This window comes from Catharus ustulatus, chromosome 4, assembly GCF_009819885.2.
Source record: "Catharus ustulatus isolate bCatUst1 chromosome 4, bCatUst1.pri.v2, whole genome shotgun sequence".
Classification (NCBI taxonomy): Eukaryota; Metazoa; Chordata; class Aves; order Passeriformes; family Turdidae; genus Catharus; species Catharus ustulatus.
Genome location: NC_046224.1, coordinates 52583500 through 52595340, shown reverse-complemented (window position 1 = coordinate 52595340; position 11841 = coordinate 52583500). Strand labels below are relative to the sequence as shown.

The 11841-nt window shown below is 38.1% G+C and overlaps 1 protein-coding gene across 2 annotated transcripts in view; it reads left to right on the top strand.

Annotated features, from left to right (window-relative positions):
• Positions 1-11545: 11545 nt before the first annotated feature.
• The window catches only part of USP15 (ubiquitin specific peptidase 15), a 58689-nt gene continuing 58393 nt past the window's right edge, over positions 11546-11841 (top strand). For both annotated transcript variants that reach the window (XM_033058100.1, XM_033058099.1), the window contains exon 1: positions 11546-11691. In XM_033058100.1, the coding sequence (XP_032913991.1) occupies positions 11603-11691 (89 nt within the window). In that variant the 5' untranslated portion in view covers positions 11546-11602. The remainder of the gene's footprint in view (positions 11692-11841) is intronic.

Genomic DNA, 11841 nt, shown 5'->3' with positions numbered 1-11841 from the left:
TTTTTTCTTTACAAAAAACCAACAAGTTTTCTTCAAAACATCTCTCCACCTGCAGCTGTGGGACTTGAAACAGGAAATAGAAACAACTACTAAATAAGGCATCCAGAAAAAGGAAAACAAGCAAACAAATAAAATCAAAAGTGTTCACATACATCTAGCCTAAATTTGGGTTAGTATATTACAGAGGGAATTAGTGCATGCATTTTCCTTAATCTGATACTATATGATAGTTTCTATTTTCCTGTGTATCAAAAAGCACCAACTCTTGCAGTTATGCTACAAAGAAATCCAAAATGAATCAATGTTTTATCCTTGGTTATGTTTTGTTACAATTTTACATTACAGATTACATTATAGACAAAATAGGAAACAAAGCAGACCTTCTTACCTAATGAAATTTTAAATTCAATTTTAAAATAAATATAATTATTTTCAAAAATATGTGTTGAATTATTTTCATGAGTTATGTTTACGTAATTAAATTATATTAGAGGAGACCTTGTGAAAACAGGAGGTTAGGCAGACCAATAGTAGTAAACAAAACAAATCATACTTATTTTGGTCTGAAACCTCTTTACCAAGGGCAACATGTTTTGGTAGACTTGTGAACTCATCTACAAAAAGGACTAGACTTCACTGTAGACATTCATGGTGCCATTTATTATCGCATGATGCAGCATTTTCTAATATGTGCAGTGTTGTTTTAAAAACAAACATTGCACTTTCTGGTAAAAAAGATATCAAAACTCACTAGCCCAGTAACTCAGTTCCTTCCAGGCTGGAGATAAACTAAGGTATTGTCAGATATGTTGTTTGCTGAAAAAAAGAGGGTCACCTGGGTTATTTTTCCCCTATTTAATAGTTACAAATCACTTTTTAAACAGCATAATCCAAATTTCAGAAAGTAAGTTTAGTGAAAGGTAAAGTGCATTAAATAATTAAATAGGACTAAGTTGTTCTGTTCCCCAGTGTTTCTTCCTGAATTTAAATCTTTCTTCCTCTAAGTTTTAACCATCTATGTTTTAATAAAGGAATGGGGAAAAATTGCACTCAGGCTTGTTTATGTGCATTAAAAAGCATTACAAGATGGCCCAAAGGTTGTTGAATTTTTGCATTATATGATATTTTAATAGTAAAGCAAAAAGATGTATTTTTACATCATCATTCTGCATACTGAGTACAGGCAAAGTAGAGCTTTTCAAGAGTCAAGAGCAAAAGAAGTAGTATTATTTAGAATATTACCGTATTTTTTCCAAAACAGCCTTAATCTGAAGGGAGGGAAGTGGACAGTGGAGAACAGGACGGGACCGAAACATGAATAAAATATGATAATTTTTAAATGTTCTGAATTGCAGATTTCAAGATATTTTCAAAAGCATGACCAAAAAGAAACACTTCTCTTTTTTTTTTAGAGAAGACAACTAAAAAGCCTTTCAGCTCAGCTGAAGAAAATCAGCTATCAATTCAGCAAGAAAAAAATGCCTCTGATTAATACAGAATCTAGAAAAACCCAGTCCACATATATATAAAAGATTACATTTTCTATTTAGAGTTGCCATACCTTTCAATGAGATCACAATGTGGAGCTAATGGATTATATAGTTAATAGCCTGAATATAACTAATTTTTCTTGTGTAAATATGGCAGAAAATTATATATACCTAGAGAGAATTACAGCCCTTTAAATCTTAGGATATGCAGGGCTAGGAAGTCAGACTGAGCTTTGCCTTCTCTCTCAAGCCTTTCCTTCATCACACACATGGCAGGAAAAGCTAAAGGATGCATGCCTTTGAATTTTTCTGCTTTTATGGATCTTATTGACAGATTCCTTTGAAGGCAGCAGCAGACAGCCTTCTCAGAACTTGCACTGCATGAGGGCAGAGCACTGTGATCCTGTGGCGGTGCTCAGAAATCTTCATGTGTTCCTCTCTCCAGTGTTAGAATTAAGTCCACCCTCACCTGACCAAAGTGAAATTAGTTTCTTGTTACCCATGCTAAACAATCACTTGTGGATGGACATAAATGACACCCCTTGACTCCTGCACATGCATGCCCTGCCTGGCATTCATCATCCTGCCAAAACATTTACCCTGAGGGACTGAGTGCCTCACTTCTGGCCAAGTTGCAGAACTTCACCACCTGTCAGATTGTCTCACATAGCAAGCCAGTTCAAATTTCCATTTCTTTCTCACCCACAGGGCACGGTAAACATAGCATAAGCATCTTGGATTGATCTTGGATGTGTGTAATTCTCATTTTCCAAAATGCAGCTCAAATATAAGGTAAGGATGATAAGCAGGGAGGAAGTTCTAGATCCTTGGGCAAATATCTTGTATAGTATGAGGCATAATTTTGACATTTTCATTCTGACCAATCACGCATATTTTTCTTCTAAAAACATATTTTCAGACAGTCATTTCTATGGTCCTGAAATTCAGTATTCACAATGAGCAAAATTAGCATTTTTACTTGTGATTGGGGGACACACGTCCATAGGAGCTGCAGTGTCAGGCAGGTGTGCTGGCATTTGGTAACTGGAAGTAAGTTCATTGCTTAGAGCTTGGTGGAGAAACATTTGCATTTCCAAGCAGTTCAGAGGTATTTCAGATGTCTCTGTTGTACACAGAGGGCAGAGCCTGACATGCACAGAGATGCTGCTGCTGCTAACGTGATAAACCCACAATATCAATCTTCTTTGCTTTCCTCCCACTTTAAGCTTCATGGCATATCTGTTGCTCCTGACAGCCACCAGAATTACCTCCTTATCCACAATTGCCCTGGTTTTCACTGCCATCAAACACCCACAAATGTCAGAGAAGCCCATGGAGTTCTGGGGGAGGGATTTCCGAAAAATTCAGAGCAAGCATTGCAATGGAGAGGTTTTGCCAGCAGATGTCAGAAGGCAGAACGCAGATAACACACCGCCTCACCAAATCCTGAAAATGACAGTCCTTACATGTTTCCCCTGCCTCCTCCCCTCCTCTCCTGGCACATATATGCATAACCATACAGAAAGAAAATCATTAAGGGAACACTTGAGGGTTTTTGTTTTCAGTGGAGCCTTACACAGACACAGATGATCCAATACCCTGTTAAGCTTCACGTCACATAGGCAAGAAAAAAAGTTATCTAAAATTTGAAGTTGCTAAACAAGCTGAATGATAACAAGTTCTGTGAGCTCTGGAACTAATGAAGTCTCATTTTTTATGGATTTTATCTCATGGTTTATTGAAGCTTTTCCTATGCTGTGAAACTTCAAATCTTTGCTTTTTTGTGTAATGGTGATCCCAAGGGACAGATTTTCAGAGAGATGCTGAAACATCTTTCTGTTGCTTTTTTCTTTTCTTCCCAGGCATCCATCCTTAATGGAATTGCATAAATTTAAGACTCCTACCCATTTCTCAAATTTTGTTGAAATCACATGGGGCTCCAAAATGCACAAGGCTTTCATCTACAGGAAACCTAGAAAAGAAAATGCAAGGACAGCTTAATCTACTATAGACTCAGATTAATGAGGCCATTTATTTCATAGTATAACTCTGCTAGAATTGCTTAAACACCTGAAATTTCACCGGCAATTTAAATGTTCCATTAAGTATTCTGATGAATCCTCATTTTCCTACCGGATTACAAATTTATGGAATATACATAAATGTGTCTGATTGACCATCAATCTTTGCTTTAAAACCCTCTTCCTGTGACCACATGTTAGTAGGTTACCTCTTCTCCCTTGCTTCTCCCTTCTTTCCAGGACAGAGAGTTGGTAGCATGAAATGCCATCCTGTACATCACTTCTACATCCCTCCAGCACATCCAAGTAGGCATCATTGATATTAGTGAGAGAAAGCAGATTTCCCTTCTGCTGGTGTCCTGTGACTTACAGCTGAAGTTACTCTGAATTTCTACAATGATCTCAGCAAGAATAAGATTAAATGCCTGGCACTTTTCTCTTAAAGTACACTTGTGCTTATTCCAGCTCTTTTGATTATATGTGTTTCTACTATGCCAAATTAATGAGCTTTGTCTTATTAATCCATCATATTTTTAAGCTTTGATTAATCTAGCTCTTAATATCTACATAAAATTAGTTTGATTTTATTAGCTATTGTTTAAATTAAGACCCTTAAATTAATACCTTTATATTATGAATCTGTTTCTTGGAGCATTATAATGGTTACTTATCCTTCCTGACCTGAGATTATACTGCATCATAAACATATAGCAACAGATTTTTCAAATTAAATAGAATTTTTATGAAGCATGAATAATAGTCATGTGGATTCATCTATGTTCATCTATAATAATCATTCCTTTTCAGCTATTTTTACAGAGATGGGTCAGTTCTGTGAAAAATTAGGATGTAGCTTAATAAGAAACTAAACTTTGACAAGACTGAAATGTTAAATTTCATCACTTTCACATTAAAAACATCATCTTCAGCAGACAGATTAAGAGCCATTTTAGCATCAGGTAACACAACTGAACGATTACTAGTGCAGTTGTGGTAGATATAGTAAGCAAATTATCTTAATTATATTACTGGAAATTGCACATATAGGTAAGTGTAAGCCAATTTACTCTTTGTATAAACAAGTTCAAGAATGATGATGACAATTACTCAAAAACAAAGTCCACACGCCTTATTAATTTTCTGGAGTTAGCTTTGGGTGTGTTGGCTATGGGTTATGGGCTTTGGCGACTTTTTAAAAATAATGTGGTATCAACACAAGCCAATAAAAGCCTTCCCTTCACCTCTCTGCATGCTGTCACAGCTCATGCTTACCCAGCTCACCTCCACTCTGACATCTCTGTCCCAGTGCAAGTTCTATCTATGATGGTAAGCTTGTTCTTCATTTTTACTCCTCTCCTATATTATCAAGGGCAACTCGCATTACACCTTTTTAAGCCAATGAGTCCATTTATGGAGACCTCTGAATCAACAGAACCACTGTCAGAATATATGAAATTTTAATGTCATAGTTTTATCGTGAGACAATATTTTTAAATTACTTACACTAGTCTTCAAACTCACATCCTGCTTATTCTAAAGAAAAATCAAACCAGCTTACTTGAATTATCTCTGTAGTATAAAAGCAGCTTTCCCACTTGCCCTCAAAGAGGCCCTCAAAGAGACAAACTCGTGGACAAGAAATGATGGAAAGAGATTTTCCAGCAGAAACTGAAACTAAAGACTCTTGGGCTGTCACAGAGCAGGAGAGAACAAATGGTCAAGAAAAACAGTTTTGCTCCTAGGAGGAATGTAAAAAGTTAAGCTATCTAATCCACTCCAAACTGAAAGCACTCAAGTTACAGTGGTTTTCTAGTGTATGGAAATCCAGACCTTCAGACATTTTCTTGAATATAAACAACACTGAGTTATGCCAATCAAATGACAGTACTTCTGTAGGCTGTTGGATCCAGCTAAATCCAATTGAAGTTTGTGTGTGTGTCCTGGGCAGATCATGGAGGATCATATTCCAGAATTCCTGCTTGAATCAGTAAAAGGTGGAAATAGCTAAGGAGATGGAAATTTACCATTTTCTCAGAAAAAAAAATGCCATACGGGATCCTACCAAAAGCACCAGGATGCAGAAGTGTGGATGACAAAAAGTTGAACACATGTTTAGTTTAAAGAAACCCCAGCCTCATCCTCAGTTTAATTGCTTCTAGCCTCAAGCACCTTTTCACACCAGGTGTTTTCCCATGTATTCACACAGATCACCCCAAATAGAAAGGGTGAGGAGAGTTTCTGTGAGGCCCACAAGGTTAATGAGCTGGAAATGACATCTCCAGAGATAAAAATGTATCCAGTGAAACTTTGGTGGTCTCTCTCCTATCACCCTGGTGGGTCCTGTGGTCTGCGAGAACAGCACACCTTTCTGTGCACAGCCAACCCCTCCAGCCAAAACACTCTCTTGCACTGCAATGCAATCAAGGGAAGTTCTCTAAAATGTAGAAAGCTGTGCCCCTTCGTATGCAAATATTAACTGTAAAATAAAAAACGTGAGTATGAGCACAAAAGCTGCAGGACAGTGATAACAACATGTTGTGACTGGGACTTCCACCCACTTCAAAAACCAGGTCCTGCTGCTGGTGCAAAAGCCAGGCCTCTCCAGCACACTTGTATTTAGATGCAAAGAAATGAAATGAGAAAGACAGGGAGACATGGGGTAAATAGGGGCAACACCAGGGCCTGGGGGATGTGGTAGCTCTGACCTAGAGGTCTTTGAAACCACTTCTGCTTCATCATCACCTCAGGAAAAAAGAGAAAAAGAAAAAAAAAATTACAAAATGTTTTATGTATTTGTTTGGAGGTCTTTGCAAATTCAAAAGGAAATAAATTTTACAGGGGATGGTCAATTGATGATATTTTTTTTTTTATTACATGAAAGGTTGAAGGTTATTCAAAATGTCAACAGTAAAATAATTTTGTCAATATCTGAACAAGGCATGAGTCTGACCTATACTGACTGACCATCCCCTGAAATACTTCAGTGGAAATCACATTCCCATGTACTATTACAAGAAGCAGATTGATCCCACTGCAGAAGGCAAAAGAAGCTTTTTGTGCAACAGGTTCCAGGATGACTGGACTGCATGCAGGTACCATAATTTGCCATTGTTTCCCCTCACTATACTCCTGCATGCACACAGCAAGGGACAACACTGACATTCATAAAAACAAATGTACCTTTTCACTTACTCTTTGAAAAATTCTCCAATCACCAAAAGCTCCTGCAGTTTCTTCTGGAATGCCAGAGCAGCAACCTGAGAATTTTTCAACTTCTAAGACTTCTCTGTGTCTGAGATATTTTGATCAAAATATTTCTTTCTCAGTCAAAATATTTTATTTTTTCCTTTTACAAATGCTCTGACACTACTTTGAAAGTTCTTTGCTTTAAAAGATTGTGTTCATATAATTTCAGGTTACAACAAGTCTAGCCAAATTCCATAGTAACAGTAATGTTTTATTATAAAAGAGGTTTAGAAAAGGAAAGTAGAAACCACATATCTAAAATGTACAATATTAAAATATATCTTTATGTAATTTTATGTGCCATGTATAAAAAAATATGCCTTCAATGAGATATTTCCATAATGGTTGTCATTCATACACATACATGTTTGTGCATGTAAAATGTGAAGTTGTGCATTTGGTATATTGCATCATTTTATGTTGGATTTCAGTGATACTTAGTTAATTAATTTAACGTGAAATTATTCATACTTTAGATAGCCAAACGGTAAAAATATGCTGAAACAGTTTTACTTGTGCCAACAACATTTAGTTCTGCAACTTCTCTGTTGGCTGTATTAGGTCCTGCTATAAATCTCATTATCTCCTTCCATTTAAGCACCAATTATTTTTCTTGCATAGCAGTCTATTTTTAGCATGCACTGTACAAATCTTACAAAACCTAACTTCTACATTGTATTTAGATTTCATGTATCTCCAACACCTAGTGTTTAAAGCCTACATTATGAATCATCTTTTTAAAACCATGGCTCTTGAATTATATTGTTGACAAGCTTTGGGCACAATTAATGCACTTAATTTTATCTCTTGCCTTCAAAACCAAACAGTTCATTTAGCAACCACATAGGAAAAAATTTTGATTCATTCTGATGTGCAAACCAAATACAGGAATTGATAACAGCTTTGACATATAGACAACCAAGGCTAAAACCATCATACCTTTGAAATTACTTTCTGTGCTTAAAATTTCTAAAGGAAAAACATTTTTGAAGACACATACAAATCCTAACTAATTCATAGCAATCTAAAATAAGACAGGGTTTTGTGTAGAAAAAAGCATTGAATTAAGGAAATGGAAAGTAATTTTATCTTGTGGAAAGTGGGTAATTAATGTTAACATTAATATCTGATCAGATCATTAAAAGCTTATTTTTCAGACATTTTTATTTCAAGTCCTAGGCCATTAGAATTTAACATATATTTAAGTGTATGTTAAACACAAGATTAATCAATAGGAATACAATTTATTAACTACATTTGTTAATGTAAAACATAATTTTAATATTTCTACATACCATATTTAGAATATATTTCTTTTAATTATCTTCATAGTGTTATTAGAAGTCATTCATTGGAAAATTAAAAAGAAACGTTTTCTAATATTAAAAAAAAAATTAAAAATTGGAGAAGATGGAAGACACTGGCTTTTCTTCCATTGTCATTAAATTAGGAATATTCTTGGGATAGCCTTTGTTAATCTCACTGAACTTTTTCTATCATCATTCCTCTGTATTTACATCTATGATCTTTCTGACTTAATCTGTCCTGGATGCCTGGTCCTAGAATTAGTACACGAAGGTGAGAAGGTAAAAGAAAAACTATGCATGTAGCTTCATATACATTTAAAAATTATCCATTCCTTTTTCAGGAGTCTCTTTCTCTCATATGAAAGATAATTTTGGTAATACTAATTACTAAAAATATGGAAGAAGTGTAACAGTCTGATTAAATCAACTGAATAGAACACCAACACATTTTTAAATTTCTTTTTTCTTATCCCAACTAAAGTGTGTTATTGCAGTAATAGCTAGTTATTTAAATTCCATCTAGCTGAAACAAGAGTTTAACATGGCTATGTTCAGCCTCAGTGAATGATGTAGATGATGCACAGGCTGGATTAGGAATAGGATTCAAATCTACAGTGCAGTCACAGTTTTATATCTGGGACAGAAATTAGTATCTTAATTACATGCTATTTTTCCATCTCTCAGCCTGTCAAATTTATCCTGCATTTTCTTTCTCTCCTTAAAAAAATGTTTATTCTTATCCATTTCTGTCCATCATTCAACTCCTGCTTTCTTGGGTTCCCCCAATTTTGTTACATATTGAATTTCTGTTCCTGTATCTTCCCTTCATGTTTACCTTACAGAAACCCTGCTTCATCTTGTTTAACTTAGTCTACAGTTATTTCTGCTTTCTTGGGTTTTTCACTGAACTGTTTAAAAGAGGCTTGTAATTCCATCACTATTTAAAAATTACCAACTTCCATATAGTAAAAAAAAAAAAATTATAGGGAACAAAACCAGCAGTGGTGGCACTAGTAATTGACTTTTGCTCCAGTCTGAATTCACAAAAACATACTCAGCTAATAAAATTAGTTCTACAAGGGCTTCCATAAGATTCCTCAACCAAAAGTGAGATTATCTGTTTTCCTTACTGTATGTGTGAACACTACATAGAAAATACAGTGGTCTTGAAAGAAAACAAAAAGCAGTGAAGTTAATTATTCTGTATTACCTGTGAGTGAGACTTGCAGCTGTCTGTTATTTTTACAGAATTCACGGTGTACAGAAGTTTCTACTACTGAAACTCTGAGACGAAGAGTTTCTCATTTCCCCAGAAAGCAAGTTATATTTTAAGCTTTGTTAGCCAAGTCCACTAATTGACTTGAAAACAAGAACCGAGAGCTTAAACTTCATGTTGTATTGGGAATCAATAGAATCATCAGTTTACAGAGTTTGTTATCTGCAGCCCACTTGCTGAATGTCTGTGCTGCTATGCACTGTATTAATTGTATCCTTTTTCAAAATCAAGGTTTAGAACCACAAAAAACATGTTTTCAAAAATTCATCCATTAGCAATGAAGTCAGGCAAGGATGAAGATCCACTGAAAGCTGGAAGCCCTGCCACCTCAGCTAGCTTTACACTATCCTGCATTAACTTATATCACAAGCAGTATAACATGAATCTGAATACAAACGCCTGGGTTTTGTTGGATACGGTAGGTCATTCATCTCCATCTCCAGTGCCGTTTCTGTTTACCAGGTGGTTTAAAATTTAAAGATCCTTAGGCACTGTCTAGGACAAAGGTACTTGGAAATAATTCCTTGCCTGCTGATAAATCTTTAAAAAAAACCCAGATTTAATGCTAACATGCATTTTCCATGAATGCAAGTTAGGTTTAGGATACTGTTCCATTATGAAAAACAATTGCTTCACTTGAAGCACCGGGTAGCCCCAGAAAGAATCTCACTCTTGTCTCTCCTTGGCAATTCTTAAAGCTCTGCTTCAAATGGCAGATTGTATGCTTTGCTGTCTCTATTTGTAGCACCTAATATCTGTCTGGTATCCGTTTCTGTACCATAAATAGACTGAACTCAGGAATAGCTCTTTCCCTGAGTAACTGCAGTTATGCAACACAAAGCACAGAGGCATGGCTGGCTCCAGGTGATCCTTCTGGCAAAGTAACCTGTTGATGCTCCTGCTGCAGCCTGAAGAACAGTGAAGCTGTTTTCCAGCACCATGGACTGAGAAGTATTTTCCCCCAAAATTTGCATTAAATTATAATTTCTGTATAAATTCAATTTTGGCACAGAGCTAACTTTCAGAGTCCAAAACACTGCTCTTATCTGTCAAGCCCTGGTGTGTGTGGGGTGGGAACTTGTCAAAGGTCCTTCCAAACTTGGAGATTCTAACCCAGAAATTTATTCCTGAAGTGGCTGGAAACCTTGTTGCCCAGTTTTCTCTCATTAAATGTAGCCATTAGCTCCACAGTTTTCCCTAAGATTTATCTTTTACTTCCTTGCTCCTCCTCCTGCAATTTCATATTCCAGCTCTTGGAGAAGCCATGAATGTCATCACCAGTTGCTCTAAGCTCTTGGGAGTTCTTACATATTTGGTATGATTTCCTATTATAATGTCTTTACTTCCATATCACCATCCTCACTAATAATCCTGACAAAATACTTACTTAGCTTTGTCCTGCCATGTCTGCATAACAGCCTTGCTTCCATTTTTTTTGCAGCGCACATATCCAGATCGCAGTTTTTAGTGCTGTTTGTAGCAGCTACGTGCTACCAGATTCTATGGGCTGATTAGCTAATAATGCTTAATAGCTTAAAATAGTTATCTGGCAGCCTAAGACACATTGCTGCTGTTAGCCACACAGTGCGGCCGGGGTAATGACTCGGGCGGAGGAAGTGGCTAGGTGTGCATTACACACAGATGACGGAACAGATCTACCCGAACAAAAAAACTCGTTTTTAAATGTTTGTAACCAGCACCCCAAACCTAAATTCCCACACCAGTTGGACTCTTGGAGTCTCTATACAAGCATGAAGACAGAGAGAACCTGCTTATGGAATGTACTTTGTGGCCTTCTTTTTTTTTTTTTATTTTGGTGTGTGAGTGAAATGCCGAGCAACAGGTTGCGTTGTTTGTACAAGGTTCAGGAAAGAGCGACTGAAACAAACACAACAAATAATCCGCTGGTTTCTGCAAAGGTCTGGAAAAGCGAATGGGAGTCACTCAGAATGTCTGAACCCCCACAGCATTGGTACAACACATGAATTGGGGCGACACAAACCACTCATCCGGCAGCGCGGCACAAGGAATTTAATTACGCACGCGCTCCCACCAAGCCACGGAGGGAAATGTCGCCTCCCGTCCCTCCCCGAAAGACCTCCCGGCCGCCAGGGGGCGCTGCAGCGCCCGCGCCCGCTCCGGCCCCCGCCCCGCGGCCTCTGGGAAGGGCGGGGCCGCGGCCGCCCCCTGCAGGCGTCACTCCCAGCATGCAGCGCGGCGCGCCCCTGCCCCTGCCGCCGCTGCCGCTGCCGGGCGGAGAAGATGGCGGAGGGAGGCGCGGCGGATCTGGAGACCCAGCGCACGGACGTCGCGGCGCTGCTCAAAACCGCCCTCCGCAAGGGCGACACCTGGTGAGGGAGGAGCGGGGGGGCTCGGGCGGACCGGCGCGGGCGGTGCCCCCGCCCCCGAGGCCGCTTGGCTGCCGGAGGGACCGACCTCCTTCCCCTCGCCACCCCCCCACCCGCTCCCGGGGGCGGCTTGACGTCCCTCCCGCTGCCGGG